At 38.2% G+C, this 18,276-nt stretch overlaps 2 protein-coding genes across 2 annotated transcripts in view; both read right to left on the bottom strand.

Annotated features, from left to right (window-relative positions):
- The window catches only part of GEMIN2 (gem (nuclear organelle) associated protein 2), a 24,416-nt gene extending 11,768 nt beyond the window's left edge, over positions 1 to 12,648 (bottom strand). Inside the window, exons 1-7 of the mRNA XM_012658010.1 lie at positions 12,454 to 12,648; positions 11,997 to 12,081; positions 9,563 to 9,652; positions 9,254 to 9,313; positions 6,279 to 6,392; positions 3,277 to 3,321; positions 1,439 to 1,507 (exon numbers count right to left, since the gene is read on the bottom strand). Coding sequence (XP_012513464.1) covers positions 1,439 to 1,507; positions 3,277 to 3,321; positions 6,279 to 6,392; positions 9,254 to 9,313; positions 9,563 to 9,652; positions 11,997 to 12,081; positions 12,454 to 12,623 — 633 coding nt within the window. The 5' untranslated portion in view covers positions 12,624 to 12,648. The remainder of the gene's footprint in view (positions 1 to 1,438; positions 1,508 to 3,276; positions 3,322 to 6,278; positions 6,393 to 9,253; positions 9,314 to 9,562; positions 9,653 to 11,996; positions 12,082 to 12,453) is intronic.
- Positions 12,649 to 16,936: 4,288 nt separating this feature from the next.
- On the bottom strand, positions 16,937 to 17,990 carry LOC105821449 (ribonuclease UK114-like). Its single transcript, XM_012658149.1, has 2 exons — positions 17,786 to 17,990; positions 16,937 to 17,304 (listed from the first exon to the last, which is right to left on the bottom strand). The coding sequence occupies exons 1-2, from the start codon at positions 17,988 to 17,990 to the stop codon at positions 17,174 to 17,176; spliced, it is 336 nt and encodes a 111-aa protein (XP_012513603.1). The 3' UTR covers positions 16,937 to 17,173.
- Between the last annotated feature and the right edge of the window lie 286 nt (positions 17,991 to 18,276).

Below are 18,276 nucleotides of genomic sequence, written 5' to 3'. Positions count from 1 at the left end.
TCATGGAAGTGACTTACCTAAGACATTTCGCTGAGGTAGACTGAGAAACGTACAGACTGTAATGCAATGCTGGTTTCTTTGTCTCTCCCAGGAGACTAGAAACTTCTAGAGGGCAAGGATTATATCTTATGTCTTGACAGGGAGTTTTGGAGCCTCAAATACGCTCTTTGCAAATATTCTGAAAATTAAATCTACTTCAAAGGAGGGTAAAATTTCTTTTTTTTTTCTTTTAGCCCTGGACCATGAAGAGTTTAGGTAAAATTTCTTAAAGTCAAATTAGGAGGATTAAGCAGGTAACTCATTTACATAATATCTACCAAATTTATTCAGTTTGAATGTGAAAAATGAGCTGTGACTATAAAGCAATAAAATAAAGGAACAATGTAGTATAGGTGTTAAGATTATGGATCCTAGAGCCAGATTGCCTGGGCTTGAGTCTGAGTTCTGCCAGTTACAAGCTCTGTCACCTTGGGCAAGTTACTGAACCCCTTTGTATGTTTATTTCCTTATCTGTAAAATGAAGTTATAACAGGGAATAGGTTATCAGAGGGTTCAATGAGTTATTACACCCAAGTCCTTAGAAAAAAGCCTGGCATGTAGTACTTGCTATTAGTATTTCTGACATTCTTTTGTGCCCGTAGTCCCAACAACTCAGAATGCTAAAGTGGAAAGATTGCTTGCACCCAGGAGTGAGGTCAGCCTGGGCAACATAGCGAGACCAGGTCTCTTAAAAAAAATGCATTTCAAACTTTTCAAAGCGGGGTCTGCAGAGTGGCTGCCAGTCTGTGATCTGTTTGTTACTGGTCTACAACAAGGTAAGTGCTTGTATCAGTATATAAATCAACCCTTTTACTGACATTTTTTTTCTCAAAGCAAAACTTTCTCAATGAAGGCAGTAGTATGTTGATTTACATTCTGGTGTATTTTCCTTATTTCACTACAAATAAGTATAGTTTGGATTATACATATAGTTATACATATATGTATACATACATATATATAAGTACTATAGAGTCACAACTCATATATAAGTCCAGTAATGAGTTGCTTAACAAAGGGGATGTGTTCTGTTCTGAGAAATGCATCTGTAGGTGATTTCATCCCTGTGCAAACACAACAGAGTGTACTTACACAAATGTAGGTGGTACAACCTATTATATGGCTAGGCTATATGGTATAGCTGTTTGCTCCTAGGCTACAAAACCTGTATAGCACATTACTATACTCAATACTGTAGGCAATCATAACACAATGGTAAGTATTTGTGTATCTAAACACATCTAAACATAGAAAAGGTACAGTAAAAATACACTGTAATAATTTTATGGGACCACTGTTGTATATGTAGCCTAACATTGACCAAAATATCTTTATGTGAAGCATGACTATATATAGAATTTTGCCTGCATTATGCAAATAAGAAGATGCAATATACTACCAATTCTGGAGTAAAGTCTCTTTCTCCAAACCAATTGCTCAGATATTCCAAGACACTAGTTACTGTTGCCTAAAAGAAAAGGATGGGGATGGGGGTGGCAGGGAAGAAGAGTTGTATTAGTAATAAAACATGAGTTCAACACGAGTTTCATTAAGTTAACTTAGAAAATAACTCTAATGTTTAAAATGGTCGATTCTCTAGACTTTCAAAGAAAACTGTGACTCTAATTAGTAATTTGATTGGACAGCTCATTCAGTGAGAAGAGGTTTTTAAAACAAATATTTTTATACTTTCAAATATCAACTAATGCCTTGGTTTAAATCCTAGTGTTTAGTTTATAAACACTTAAAAAACTTCACATGCAGGCCGGGAGCGGTGGCTCACGCCTGTAATCCTAGCACTCTGGGAGGCTGAGGCGGGTGGATCGCTCAAGGTCAGGAGTTCGAGACCAGCCTGAGCAAGAGCAAGACCCCGTCTCTACTCTGGGCGTGGTGACTCACGCCTGTAATCCTAGCACTTTGGGAGGCCGAGGCGGGTGGATCGCTCAAGGTCAGGAGTTCGAGACCAGCCTGAGCAAGAGCAAGACCCCGTCTCTACTAAAAATAGAAAGAAATTATTTGGACAACTAAAAATCTATATAGAAAAAATTAGCCGGGCATGGTGGCGCATGTCTATAGTCCCAGCTACTCGAGAGGCTGAGGCAGTAGGATTGCTTGAGCCCAGGAGTTTGAGGTTGCTGTGAGCTAGGATGACGCGACGGCACTCTACTCCGGGCAACAGAGTAAGACTCTGTCTCAAAAAAAAAAAACTTCACATGCAGTTAAAAAAAGGAGTATTTGCATAAAAACCTCAGTTTATTTCCCAATTTAAATTAAATCAAAGTGTAAATCTAAAGAGAAAATTAGGTAGAGAAAGATCTGTTTTGAAGCTATACAGATAGGATTTATCAAAGTCTTGAAAATATTCTCTGCTTTATTCACACATGGTTGGATGCTTACCAAAAAAAATCATACTGATGGAATTTAGTGTGACTGCTACAGTATCTTAATGAAAATAATTAAGTAAAACCGTCAGCCTGTATGTTATTTCCAACAGAGTATTAGTCTCAAAAAAAATATTATCTTCTAAAGTACCCAATGTTATATGAAGGCAAAACAAAGCTTTTTATTTTTTTAATTTTTTTAAAGTCTCTTTCCAGAAGAACAAAACAAAGTTTTTATTTGCTTTTGAAATGGATAATGAAGAGTCCCTACTCCTAAAAGACTGAAGAACCAAACTCCGTAATTCTCCCTTTTTGATCCAAAAAATTATGTATTTCAATATTATTGAAATATGTAGGACATCTAGAACTAGAAATGGCATTCTAACCTTAGTACAGATGTTCCTCGACCTATGATGAGGTTACATCCCAATAAACCCCTCATAAAGTTTAAAAATCCTAAGTCAAACCACTATAAGTTGAGGACTGTCTGTATTTAGTTCAAACCCCAGAATCTAAGACTTATAACTGAAATGTACACAATTAAATACACTAGTATCATGATTAAGAGTATGAGCCCTGGAGTTAAATCTACTACTCATTGAATCCCAGCGCTGCTATTTACTTGTAGAAAAACCACGTGCAAGATATTTAAACTCAAATTTTGTTTCTTTATCTACAAAAGGTGGGTATTAATAATAACTCCCAATATAGGGTTATAGTGAGGATTAAATAAGAACCATTAAAGAGCTTAGGACGAAGTCTTGCATACTGTAAGTATTCAGTAAATGTATTCAAATACTTTCACATACACTGCAAACAAAAGAATGCATGTATCTTATTATTAGATGAATTTTACCTGATTCATTCTGCTAACAATACTAAGCAAGGGAGGAAAACCAATCTGAAAGAAAAAACAAGACTGAAATTTACTAAATGGTATTATAAGGAGGGACTTCTTTTTTTATCAAACAGGTGAATTTTCTACCACACTGTTGTTTAGTAACAAAGAATAAATAAAAGAAAATTCTTCCATTGCCCATTCTAACAAGACATTTCAGGAACAATTATGTTGGTAATGCTGAAGAAAATAATGTCTTGAAATTTGAATATATAAATTTTAAAATAAAGTATGATATTAGCAACTAAAATGTCAAAAGTATGAAATTTTAAAAAATGATACTACTTGAAACAGTTAACGTCTTATCAAACACATTCAATAAAACTATAACATATTGATTAGATGACATTAATATGTTATACACACCATTTCAAAATTTTCAGCTAAATCTAACACTTTCAAGAATTAGGGCTCGGGGCAGTGGCTCATGTCTGTAATCCTAGCACTCTGGTAGGCTGAGGTGGGAGGATCACTTGAGCTCAGGAATTCGAGGCCAGCCTGAGCAAGAACAAAATGCCATCTCTACCAAAAAAATAGAAAAAATTAGCTGGCTATTGCCTGTAGTCCCAGCTACTCAGGAGGCTGAGGCAGGAGGATTACTTGAGCCCAGTTTAAGGTTGCAGTGAGCTATGATGACGCCACTGCACTTTAGCTGGGGCAACAGAGCGAGACTGTGTCTCGGAAAAAAAAAAAGTGAATTAAGGGCACTTCAATTAGAATGATATTTTTGAAACATAATTTGATTTGATTTTAAAAAGTCTCCTTTGGAGTTTGATCCTGAGAGCCCTGCTTATGAAAACACCACTGACTTATGAGAAATTTAGGAGGATATGCATTAAACTCTTGCTTCCTTAAGGGTTTTTATTTTTTAACATAGTGTATCTTACTTGTGTATATTATGTGATAACAAGCTAATACATTTTAATTCTTCACTAAATTAAAAAATATTTTCAAAATGTGGCATATATTAAGGATATGATCAAAAGAAAAAGAACAAAAGGTTGTATAAGAAAGTACCAAATTAGCTTCCCTACACCATGTGTAAGAGTGGCTCTTTTCCCAGGCCTTGTCAACATGGTGTATCAAACTTTCTTTTTCTTTTTTCGGAGACAAGGTCTCACTTTGTTGCCTGGGCTAGAGCGCAGGGGCATAATCATAACAGAATGCAACTTCAAACTCCTGGGCTCAAGTGATCCTCCTGCCTCAGCCTCCCAAGTAGCTGGGACTATAGGCGCTGCACGCATGGCTAAAAACTTTTTTTTTTTAATTTTTCAGACCGAGTCTCGCTCTATCACCTGGGCTAGAGTGCTGTGGCTTCAGCCTAGCTCACAGCAACCTCAAACTCCTGGGCTCAAGTGATTCACCTGCCTCAGCCTCCAAGTAACTGGGATTACAGGCATGGGCCACCATACCCGGCTAATTTTTCTATTTGTAGTAGAGATGGGTCTCACTTTTGCTCAGGGTGGTCTCGAACTCCTGACCTCAACTGATCCTCCTGCCTTGGTTTCCCAGAGTGCTAGAATTACAGGTGTGAGCCACCTTGCCTGGCCTTGAAAAATTTCTTTGCCAATATGTTATCTGAAAAATAGCAGCTCAGCAGAGTCGTAAGTTATATTTCTATTACAGTGAGGTCTGGCATCTTGTCATATAAGAACAATTTTGTATTCCCGTTCTGTGAGATGTCTATTTATACTCTTTGCCTGTGGGGTTTTTTTTTTTTTTTTTTGGTGGGGGGTGCAGGGAGTAGTTCTTGATCTCTTAGTGATTCTTGGAGCTCTTTGCATTTTGGGGAAACATTAGTTTTAAACGGGAAAAATGCAATGTGGCACCATATAGCAAATAATAAATACCTGTTGAACAGAACAGAATAACACGATATAAGGAGAAAGTAGTAATGTAGATGTATGCAGTGGGTTCTACAGGAACATCTGCAAACTCAGGGGCAAGTGAATCCAAAAGGACAAAGAGTTGGCTACATAATTTATGATTAGAGCCATGCGAAATTTAAATATATCCTCAACATTTCATCTTCAGATTAAGCAATTTACTAAGCATTTTACAACACCTTTTTAATTGTGTCTTGTTTTCCTTTTTTCCTCTGACTACTACTAACTTGTTTGCCCAATGCCTCATCATTTCAAAAAAGTGAATGCTATCTAATTCATAAAATTATTACACAGCTAAACATAAAAGATATGAAGACAACTTAAAATAAGTCACAGTAAATTGTTCAGAAACTGAGCTGTCACTTTTTAAGTTAAAAAGCTAATAAACTAAGTCAGGGGCTACCAAAAGTCAGTAAGTATTGTAGGCTTTGCATGCCACATATAGTCTTAGTCACATATTATTTATTTTTTTACAATCCTTAAAACACCTAAAAACCAGCCCGGCATGGTGGCTCATGCCTGTAATCCTAGCACTCTGGGAGGCCAAGGTGGGAGGATCACCTGAGCTCAGGAGTTCAGGAGTTTGAGACCAGCCTGAGCAAGCAAAAGACCTGTCTCTACCAAAAATAGAAAAAATTAGCCAGGTGTCGTGGTGAGCGCCTGTGGTTCCAGCTACCTGGGAGGCTGAGGCAGGAGGATCGCCTGAACCGGGAATTTGAGGTTGCAGTAAGCTATGATGATGCCACTGCACTCTAGCCAGGGTGACAGAGTAAGACTCTGTCTCCCAAAAAAGAAAAAAGCTAAAAAATGTCCAGCATGGATCGCTTGATGCCAGGAGTTTAAGGCTACAGTGAACTATCATTGTGTCATTGCACTCCAGCCTGGGCAACAAAAAGAGACTCCTGCTCCTTTTTGTTTTTTGGGGTGATCATCACACAGAAGAGACCCCTGCCTCTTAAAAACAAAACAAAAAAAACCCAAAGAAAACAAAATCTAAAAATCTTTCTTAGCTCATGGGTTATATTTGCTGATCTCTTAGGATAAGTAATGCACCAAAATCTACATATCACCTACTTGTACATAATCGATTCCAGGACTTTCATTTGTAGCTGGCCCAATTGCCCCTTCAGCACATAACCTTTCACCCAGACAAAATTTTTTCCAGCCTTCTTCATCTTCAGATTTTGGCTGAAAGAAAAAAAATGAATTTACTTATTTCTATGTACTTATTTTTATACTGAACAGTATAAAAAGAAGTTACGGATCCTCCATAGTCCCATCATTTCAACTCAAAGATACAGTGCCAGTTATGGACAGAATTTTGTGTCCCCAAAATTCATATCTTAAAGCCCTAAACTCCAGTACCTCAGAATGAGACTGTATTTGGAAATAAGGTTTTTAAAGAGGTGATTACATTAAAATGAGGTCATTAGAGTGAGCCCTAATCCAGTCTGACTGGTGTCCTTATGAAAGGAAATTTGGATGTATAGACATCAGGGACTCCAACACACTGAAGACAGATCAGGTAAGAACATAGGGAGAAGGTGGCAATCTGTAAGCTAAGGAGAAAAGACTCAGAAGAAACCAACCCTGTTGACATCTTTGACTTACAGCCTTCAAGACACTGAAAAAATAAATTTGTGTTGTTTAAGATACCTAGTCGGTTATGGCAGCCCTAGCAAACATAGTACGTAAGTGGTTACACTCTATGTGGGGTATGTTTAGTTGGACCACACTTTAATGGACACTGACAAGCAAGGGTGTGACCAAAAGAGGGTGATAAAGATGGAAATCAATATGGGAAAAAATGCACGAGAATGAAGAATGTTTATCCCAGAGAAGGAGAAATGATTACATACTTTATATATTGTATGTATGTGTATATATATATATATATATATATACACACACACACACACACACACACACACACACACACACACAGTCAGAGAAGGAATAGATTTATTCTAAGTTGCCAGATAGAAAAAACAGGACCAGTTAGAAGCATTCAGCCCAATATAACCACCTTAACAAGACAAATTTTATTTGTACATACTGCCTTGCAAATTACTCTACACTTATAGGTGCACTTTTACTCCCTGAGGACAAATAGCTTTCATTAGATTCTCATGATGAACATGAGACTTCTAAAAGGTTTAAAACCTGTTGTCCTATTGGTTCCAAGAACAAACGGGAATAAAAAAAAGAAAAGAAAAAAAAAAAAGAACAAAAACCTGTTGTCCTGGAACAAGGTATCCACCTTTTCCTGTAATTTCATTAGGTCAAAGGCTGCTTCTGTTTTGGTTAGCACTGAATACTCTATTAAATATTGTATATGCTTAATAAATGATTGGATAAATCAATAAACACATATTTATAATACTTACATAGGAGCCATTAGTGTTTTTAAATTTTTTCATTTTATTACTTACATAATGTTTACATTTGCCATGATGAACATTTATTTTTTATTTATTTATTTATTTTAGAGAGAGTCTTGCTCTGTTGCCTGGGCTAGAGTGCCGTGGCGTCAGCCTAGCTCACAGCAACCTCAAACTCCTGGGCTCAGGCAATCCTAGTGCCTCAGCCTCCTGAGTAGCTGGGACTACAGGCATGTGCCACCAAGCCCAGCTAATTTTTTCTATATATTTTTAGTTGTCCAACCAATTTCTTTCCATTTTTAATAGAGATGGGGGTCTCACTCTTGCTTAGGCTGGTCTTGAACTCTTGACCTTGAGCGATCCTCCCGCCTCGGCCTCCCAGAGGGCTAGGATTACAGGCGTGAGCCACTGCGCCCGGCCGATGTGGCTTCTTTTTGAATTAGTGGGCATGTACCCAAAAGTCCTCACATTGAGTAAGAAAAAAGTATACCTACATGCCCCCATCTTCTTACTAGGAAGGCACCACTGCATAGTAAAAGGAACACAGGCTTTAGAGTCAGACAAACTTGGTTTTGAAATCCTAGCTATACCTTTTATGAGTTAAATAGCCTTGGGCAAATGATAAGTTAGTTCCCTTCACACTTCTCCCAGAGCAAAGCTTTCAAGTGGTATGCAGAAGCACACAGAGATGCCATATATTGATCTCTCAGCTTTCAGCTGATAATCTCAGCAGGAATATACAAGCAGCCATTTACCCCAATGTGTCACCATGTAAAAGATGTTAGACAGCACTGCCTACAGGAAACTTCTAAAATCTGAAATCTATGAACTACCTGAAACTATGTGCAAAATTTTGTACATAGGAACATTTTTTTCCCCTTTTAAGATAAATAGCTTTCATTAGATACTCAGAAGGAATATGAGATTCCCTAAAAGGTTAAAAACTGCTGCCCTGGGCTGGGCACAGTGGCTCAGGCCTGTAACTCCTGCATTTTGGGAGGTTGAGGCGGGAGGACTGCTTGAGGCCAGGAGTTTGAGACCAGTCTGGGCAACATAGGAAGACCCTGTTTCTACATTAAAAAACAAAACAAAAAAAACAAACTACTGCTCTGGAACAATGTAGCCCTGTCTTCCTTACCTCCCTTTTTTATTTGGGGTTTTAAGCATGAAAAAGCTTAAAATTGTATCTAAATTGATAAAATGCAGGAAAATACTACTTTCCAGTATGAATGACAAGCTTCACTAATATGTCATTGGTATTGTGAAGCAGAGGTGATATTCTGTAAAAGTGTAGGTTTACTGTATGCACCATAACCTCATCTGGGAAATACAATAAGCCTTTGTTCAATTTTTTTGTCAATAGTGAAAATGTATTTATTTCCCAAAAAGTAATGTCTAGAAGAATCCTTAAAAATTTGCAGAGGCCTAACAATCATGTATCCAAGTCTCCCAAGATACTACGGATTAAGATTATCATGAAAATAACAATTTGCACTACTAATTCTATACTTTACAGGCAATTAATATAATGGAATTGTTACTATTAATGGTATATGGAAGAAAACAAAAATAACATCAACTAAGAAAGTGAATCTTTAAAGAATGGAAGTAAATGTACTATTTCAAACAAGTATACACTGTACAACTTAAACTGAGAAACTTACATACCATAGTCACATTACTATCCAACTGTTGTGATTTCCAGTGACTTCTATGTTTGTTCACACTCTAAAGGAAGAAAAGTTAGACAGTGTTCTTCAGAGAATGGGTAAACAGAAGAAATTAGTTTCTGCAAAAAATTCTAGCTATCTAAAACTTGGAAAATATGTTTCAAACTATATTATGTTTAATAATTATAATTTGGTAATTCAAGAAGATTCTGTATACTTCAGAATCATAAATCTTATTTTTCCAACTATATTCTCAGAACAGAAATAAATCTGACAGAGGCTTCATTTGATTAAATTTGACACTTACTTGTCGAACAGTTGAAAATTGTGCTACTTGTTGTTGCTGCCACTGAAGTGTTGGGGAATAACCTTCAGGGGCAGGTTGGCATCCTGAAAGCTAGAGATCAGTTCATGAATATTAGGATCAATGTTAGTGTCATAACTAGAATCTCATGCCTCTACAGAGTAAGAGTAAAACCAAGAAGAAGAGTGAATAATAAATTAAATAATTGACTATTCAAGAAAAATAAAGACTTTACTATTTATGTCCCAGTTAAAATCGTTAGGAAAAGATCCGTAGTTACTTTAATAAGAGAAATCTGGAATGGTTTATAGTTGAGAGTTTCTAAGAAATCTAAATGACATGAGCCCTGAAGATATTAATATAATCTAGTCCTATCTTTCTGTCACAGCAAAACAGGAACAAAAGGAAAGATATACCCCAAATAAAGAACTCTGGTATGAAATACAGTTAAGATACAAGCAGTAAGTTCTAGAGTTCAATAGCACAATAGGGTGACTATAGTTAACAATAATTTTTTGTATATTTCAAAATAGCTAGAAGATTTGAAATGTTCCCACCAAAGAAATGATTTTTGAGGTGATAGATATCCTAATTACCCTGATTTGATCATTACACATTGAAATGTGTGATGAACATACCTTTCATATGGAGGTATGAAAATATCACACTTACCCAATAAATATGTTCAATTACTACGTATCAATAAAATTAAAAAAAAGAATTTTGGTATGGGCAAAATGTACTCAAATAACTTAAAGACATTTGACTTTATTTTTATTTATTTATTTATTTACTTATTTATTTACGTATTTATTTATGAGACAGGATCTTCCTGTGTTGCCCAGGCTGCTTTCGAACTCTTGGCTTCAAGCTATCCTCTTGCCTCAGCCTGCTGAATCTGCTGGGATTACAGGCACAAACCTGTAATCTAAAATGGCACATAATTCACAACTAATCACATACTGTCTTGAAATAGAATTTAGTGGGATCACTTTTTAAAATTTTAGTAAACAGGGTACAGTGGCTCGCATCTGTAATCCCAGTAACTCTGGAAGCCAAGGTGGGAGGATTGCTAGAGACCAGGAGTTCAACAACAGCCTGGTAACATAGTGAGCCCCCATCTTTAAAAAAATGAAAAACAAACAAACAAAAAAACTAGCTGGGGGGTGGCAGGCACTTGTATTCCCAGCTACTTCAGAGGCTGAGGCGGGAAGACCACTTGAGCCCAAGGGTTCTAGGCTGCAGTGAGCTAAGATAGTGCCACTGTACCCTAGCCTGGGTGACTGAGTGAGATGCTGCCTCAGGGAAAAAAAAATTGGGTATGTAAGACATATTCCATCAACTAAAACTTCTAAAAAGGAATTATATGAAACATTGTAGTGTCTGAATTAAAATTTCCTAATTATAAATGTCAGATAAAAAAATCAGAACATAAAAAGGAAATTATCAAAATTTTAAAAGTGTCACTCTCCTTTGACCTTAGGTTAAATAGTACCTTCTCATAGAGACCTTCTGTGATTACTCTACCTACAGTAGTTCTGTTATTTATTGATCATTATATATGTTTATTTTCTTTTTGGCAATAGTCACAATATATATTTGTTTGCTTATTTACTGTCTTCCTCAGGAGTGTGTGAATTCTACAAGGGTAAGGATCTTTTCTGTCTTATCCTCTGTTTTATTTCCAGTGCCTGGCACAACCTAGTTGCTTAATAAAAAATGTGCTTAAGCCAGGCTTGGTGGCTCATGCCTATAATCCCAGCACTTTGAGAAGCTGAGGCAGGAAGATAGCTTGAGGCCAGGAGTTCAAGACCAGCTTGGGCAACATAGCAAGACCTCATCTCTAAAAACAAATAAATAAAATTTAAAAATTAGCCAGGCGTGGTAGCAGGTATCTGTAGTCCCAGCTACTTTAAGTTGACTGATGAGTAGCACTCCCGCCGGAAAAAAGTGCTGGATAAATAAATGAATAAGTGTCCCCAGTGTGCAAGCAGCTAGAAAAGTATGACATTTAGGCTTCTATTCTTAAAAAAAAAAACAAAAACAAAAACAAGGAAACTTAGTCAAATTCAAAACATGCAAAGTACACAAAATTAGACTAAACACCAGTCTGACAATAATTATGAAGACAGAACCAGAAGGACTTTCCTTAAAAAATAAAGGATAGCATTAAGTAACCTAAAGACATCTTTAAGTTTGGATTATGTCTCAAAGTAAGATGGGCACATCTCCGCAAATGCTAGAGTTATGGAAAGCCTCTTCATTGACAGTAAATGCTAAATGTCCTTCTGGAGGAAAAGTACAAACGAATGGATAATTTTGGGGAGTTGTCAAATTTTACCTACATCATAACTGACACTGTCGGATACTAAAGGAAGAGCCTTAGTCTTTTAATTTTGGGGGAGGGGTAGGTCTCTGGACGGTTAATAAAACTCACAGAAATATTCACACTTTGCTTCCTTTTCAACTTCTTTGGGTCAATTTGAGCTACCACAACATCTGGACATTGAGCTGCTTCGATCCTATAAATAAGTAATAAATGCAAACTTAATTACTATTGCGTTTTGCTCGGGTGTAAAACAAGCAATCCATTTCTACAGTTGTGAAATCAGAAAAAAATTCAGACTTTCAATTGAAATCCTAAACAATATATTTCTGAAATTATCTGGGTTTAAAGCAAAGAAATCTACAAGCACACATCTTGATACGTGCAATCAAGTTCAAAAGAAACTAGCCCACGTTAGGATGTAATCCAGGGATCTCGAGCAGATCGAGCAGGATGGCACAGGAATAGAGGCGGGGATTTATCGCACAGGGGTAGAGCAGGGCACCAGACGCTGTGCCCAGGGGCAGGGCGTACGACCCGCCCACCCGCACAGGGCCAAATCACTCACTGGACCCGCCTCAGGTATTCCTGAGGTGTCCTCGGGGGTACCGAGGGATCGAAAGCTTCCGTCAAGTCGCAGGGTTCCACCGGCAGCAGCCGGGGCATCAACTCTTCCACAGCAGACTCTGCGGGTACCCACGCCATGCCTTTCAATCCAGCCAATCCCTCCCAGCGCATGCGCCTAGTCAAGGTCACGGCGCAGGCGCACAAGTGGGCACCTTTGGCGAGGAGCAGAGGAGGCGGCCGGGTTTAGGAAACGTAACTGCGCATGCGCAAACTACTGCTTGCCCAAGGTTAGGGCTCTGGGTGGTGTAATAAAGCCTCGGCGAGATAAATTCGTGGCGCAAATGGCTCTGTCTCAAGTGTTTCTCGATCTTTTACCCTGTTCTAAAGCTCGGGTAAACATTAACTTTTATGCATCCCTAGTAGTGAGGGATCCTTAAATGTTTTTTGAATTAATGGAACAATTTTACTGTAATTATTCTTGGAACTCTAAATTCTTAAACCATTGGTAAACACGTTACATACATTTCCTCATTTAATTCTTAGAACAACTCTGTGAAGTGGGTGGTAATATTCTAGTTTCGCAGGGGAGGAAATCCACGTAAAGAGGAAATAAGTACTAGGAATGCGAATTTCTCCCAAAAAGGAAGAGCCAATTTCAACCCAGATTTATCTGATGCCGGATGAACGAAAAATTAATTTTCCACAGGAATTTCTTGTGCTTGGCTACTTCAAAGATCACTGTATGTTTATTTGAAAAGAATATTACTCCTAGGGTAGCCAGCACTTTTCTCTCTCTCTCTCTTTTTTTTGAAGAAAAAATCTCTTTGCTTAAACACGAATAGTGCAAAGGATAAAGCTAATGCCAACACTCAGAAATTGCCAGTATTAATGTTAGGTTAATCTTGTGAGGTAGATAAAATTATTATCTCCATTTTACAGGTGAAGAAACAGGCAAGAATGGGTTGAGTAACTAGGGCTAGGTCACAAAGTACAAGGAACAATGGAAGTATTATATCTGTTTTTTCCTAAACAAATACAATTGACCTTTACTTTCTAGCGTTTATGTTTATTTTTAAAGCTTTTTTTTTTTTTTTAAAGCACTGCCTTTAGCTTGCAAGGAATTGATTTCAAACCAGGATGTTTTCTCTTAATTGAAGATAAAGTGAGGATAGTCCTTTGCTTAAGAAGTAAGGAATTAGTGCTTAGGAATTGTAACTAAGTAGTTGGGAGACTTGGAAAGACACCACCTGGCTGCAGTCAAACTGGAAAGTTACTTGGTTAAAATTTTTTCAACGATTTTGGGAAAAACAGAAGAAATATAGAGAAATTCTCTCGTCCCCCAACATTTTGGTGATAATTAAGAACAAATTTGAAAAAGTAAGCAGTGACTTCATTTCTGGATTTTCTTACAAATACTTTTTTTTTTTAAACTTAATTATTAGCAATTACCCCCTATTTTTCTGGAGAAAAGAACAGGTGATTACCTTGCTGACCAACCACCAATGGAACAATGCTTAACACTGGACTCTGTAAGTACGTGTCAGGACTACATATGAATCAAGGAAGAAAGGAGAGGAATAGATGAATAGAAGGAAGGTTGTCCTGGGAAATAATAATATTTTCCAAAAAAGGAGGTAAGTAATAAAGTGTACAAATGATTCTGAAATTTTAATTACACAGCAATGAGTATTCAGGAGAGAGGAAAGTAAATTAAGTAAAGGCTTATAAGGATAGTTTTCTGCTACTTCAAATCTTTGTTTTTTTAGAGATGGGGGTCTCCCTTTTGCTCAGGCTAGTCTTGAACTCCTGAGCTCAAGGAGCTCAAGTGAGCCTCCCACCTCAGGTCCCAGAAAGTTAGGATTATAGGCATGAGCCATCATGCTGGGCCTTCCACTACTTCAAATCTAATCTGATTTAAAGGAATTACTAATGAGATTTGGAGATTTTTAATGATTATAAATCAGAAATTGCACCAGGGCTTTTATTTTATTTTATTTTATTTGAGACAGAGTCTCACTCTCTTGCCTGGGGCGAGTGCCGTGGCGTCAGCCTAGCTCACAGCAACCTCAAACTCCTGGGCTCAAGCAATCCTACTGTCTCAGCCTCCCGAGTAGCCGGGACCACAGGCACGCGCCACCATGCCTGGCTAATTTTTTCTACATATGTTTTTAGCTGTCCAATTAATTTCTTTCCATTTTTTGGTAGAGATGGGGTCTCGCTCTTGCTCAGGCTGGTCTCGAACTCCTGAGCTCAGAACGATCCGCCGGCCTCGGCCTCCCAGAGTGCTAGGATTACAGGCGTGAGCCACCACGCCCGGCCGCACCAGGGGTTTTTGAATGTTTCAGTGAGATATGGAACACCTGAGAATAAGCTATATTTGGTTGATGAAGTTATTCTGAAAAAAACGCTTAATTTTTGGAAAGTTGCACTTCTAAAACTATAAAAACCTTTTTATCTAACTTCTTCCCAGAAAGAAGGGGTACTGAACTATTTCTGGTGCCCTAGTTTATGATGGAAAAATTGTTTCAATATTTCTTACATTGGTTGTTGGCTGTAGGAGTTATTTGAGGGTTGTGAGAACAAAACACTGCTAAGAGTTTATTGATGATGTGGCACATTGCTGATGTGGCTGTTTATTGGTGATGGTGGCTTCTTTTAAGTCAACCTTATGCCGCTAACTGCAAAAGTTGTCTCTATGTTTTCTATCCCTTTAAGCAGCTCATTTATTCTCAAATGTTAGTATGTATAAGAATCATCTGGAAGAAATTATTTAAAATGCACAGTCCTAGGTCCTGTACCTCTTTCCTCCGGAGCTTCTATTTCTGTCGATTGGGCGTGGGGTTCAGAAATTGACATTTTAAGAAGCATTCCAGGTGAGAAACATAGCTTGGCCCATTCATTTTATCTGTTTCCTATTTTTTAAGGTCTACTACAATAGAATTTCTTCTGTCTTAGTTCTTAGTTCTTTCTTAGTTCTTTTTTCCTTGGCCATAATCTAAAGCTTCATTTGCTTTAAACTTTAATGAATTCAGGCATCCAACTAATATTTATCAGTTTTCTACTATGTGCCAGGTACTGGGGTAGGCATTGGGAGTTATAGTAGTGAGCTTCTTTTCTCATAGTGCTTACAGTCTAGTGGACACAGAGACATTTTAAACCTTAACTGTGATAAGTAATATTAAGGAAAGGTTTCAGGGAGAGAAAAAGCCTAGCAGTGTGAAAATAAGTGAAGGCTGACTGAGAATGAGCAAAGTCTATTTATTCTGAACTTGCTAGAGGAAGGGAGTAAGCCACCACCACTTATATTTTGGCAGAAATCAAAGGCAGGCAGAAGAGTGGGAAAGATTTATAGTGGAAAAAGAGAAGGCTTCAGATATTCCCTGATTGGAAGCTGTTGGCATGGTGAAGCTGTAGGCAGGCTAACTAGGAGGGGGACCTCTATGTCATTGGTTAGGCGTACACATTTGGCTCTCTGGTTGGTCTTGAGTTGGAAGTGGGACAAAAATTAGGAAAAGTACCAGTTGTTAATTAAGTCCTGGACATTTTGTGTACAGAGGTTATTGCTTGGCTTCCTGAATTGTTTGCTAAAGATAGCAGTCTGACTTCCTGTAGGTCTAACTTGTAGCAGGCTGTCTTCCCAGACTGGTTACTGTAGATAATGGGTTGGTTTCCTAGGCAGGTTGCTGCAGATTGTGGGTCAGAGTTTATGTGTGTGTGTGTGTGTGTGTGTGTGTGTGTGTGTGTCTGTACACATACATACATGGATATACACACTTATATACATGATCTGGCCCTTTGCATATTTAGTTTATCAGCAGATAGAGGAAAATTTGTCAATGCCTTGTTGTTGGAGGAGGCAGATCTTGTTGGAAAATTGGAAGGCCAGTACAGCTAATGCAGGCAGAGTAGGGAGTGAGTGTGCTGGACAGGGCTGTGAGGAATGTAACTAATGTAGGAATAAGGCAGAAAAGAAAGGTCATGAGAGCCTTAATGCAGCCATTTTGGCTGATACCAGACCCTAACCACCCTGAACAAGGAAGTCACTAGCATGTTGCCAGCCTGGGACCACCTGAGGATGGATGAATTACTAAGCCAGATACCTTACAAACTGTTTGCACTTACTTTTCTTTATTTTTTTTTGAAATATGCATGTTTATTTTATTTCCATTAGAAAAACATTAATCTATATAAAATTTTGGTCCACTTCCTTCTCCTAGACTTCTACCATTCATATTTAAATACTTTAATTTTATACAACTAAAAGAATCACAGATCTGACATGAGACTATTTCACATCATTAGTCTGATTAGGTGTGCTTTTGATTATTTCTCAGAAACAATAACTTTACAATAACTACCCTTTACTTTTATTTATTTGAGTAACTATGTAATGAGTATCTCTTTCCTACATTCAGTCATATGGGTATACATAAGTGTAATTTACACACCAGCAAGTAGATACATTATCTAATCTTCAATTCATGTTCAACTACCCCTATTATATGATATTTCCATGATAACATCAGATTTTAGTCAAGCTTATGCTTTCATCAATTATAAAAATTAAGAGGTTAATTAAGATATTATATCAACTATAAAAATTAAGATGTTAAAAATTCCAGACTAAACACTAGGCCCACTTATAGTAATGGTCCTGTAAAAGGTCCCCGGACAGCTATTGCTTCAATTTCAATTCTGCCTCCTTTGGGCAAAGCAGCAACCTAGTAAGCAGCTCTTGCAGGAAAATTGCTCTTGAAATACTGTTTGTAGATGTCATTGACAGTATTGAAGTCATTTATGTCAGCCAGCAAAACGGTTGTTTTTACCACGTTAGTGAAGTCACAGCCTGCAGCTTTCAGAATTTCACCCATATTTTTTTTTTTTTTTTTTGAGACAGAGTCTCGCTGTGTTGCCTGGGCTAGAGTGCCGTGGCGTCATCCTAGCTCACAGCAACCTGAAACTCCTGGGCTCAAGCGATCCTCCTGCCTCAGCCTCCCGAGCAGCTGGGACTACAGGCATGCGCCACCATGCCCAGCTAATTTTTTTTTTCTAATATTTTTGGTTGTCCAATTCATTTCTTTCTATTTTTAGTAGAGACGGGGTCTCGCTCTTGCTCAGGCTGGTTTCAAACTCCTGAGCTCAAACCAATCTGCCCGCCTCAGCCTCCCAGAGAGCTAGGATTACAGGCGTGAGCCACCGCGCCCGGCCAATTTTTTGTAAGGTTGGGGGTCATCTCATTATGTTGCCCAGGCTGGCCTAGAACTCCTGGCCTCAAGCGATCCTCCCACCTTGGCCTCCCCAAGAGCTGGGATTATAAGCATGAGCCACCGCACCAGGCCCTAGAATTTCACCCATATTTTTAAGAGCTTGTTTAGCTTCTTTTTCTACTCCTCCTGACATAAGCTGTCCACTTGACGGGTCCAGGCCCATCTGTCCTGAAATGTAAACGGTTCTGTCAACTAATACAGCTTGACTGTAGGGGCCAGTGGGCCCCGCGGCTTTCTCGGTGCTGATCATGCTTCCGATCAAGGACGACATGGCCAATCCTCCCCTCTTGCCGCCGGGCCCTGGGAGAGAACAAGCCCCGACTGCAGCCCACTCGAGTCTCAGCTGACTGCACTTACCTTTCTATGACAGCAGTTTATGATTAACCTTTATGGCTGAACTACAAGACAATGCTGGTCACATATAGTTCCTAACGGAGTTTTTGAACATTTAAAAATGTTAGGGGGGGAGGGGTGGGCAAGGGCAACATACGTAACCTAAACATCTGTACCCCAATAATATGCTGAAATAAAAAAAAAAATGTTACCATTGCCCCATA

This window comes from Propithecus coquereli, unplaced genomic scaffold (assembly GCF_000956105.1).
Source record: "Propithecus coquereli isolate 6110/MARCELLA unplaced genomic scaffold, Pcoq_1.0 Scaffold116, whole genome shotgun sequence".
Taxonomy (NCBI): Eukaryota; Metazoa; Chordata; class Mammalia; order Primates; family Indriidae; genus Propithecus; species Propithecus coquereli.
The sequence above is the reverse complement of the archived record's forward strand: the minus strand, read 5'-3'. Positions and strand labels throughout refer to the sequence as shown.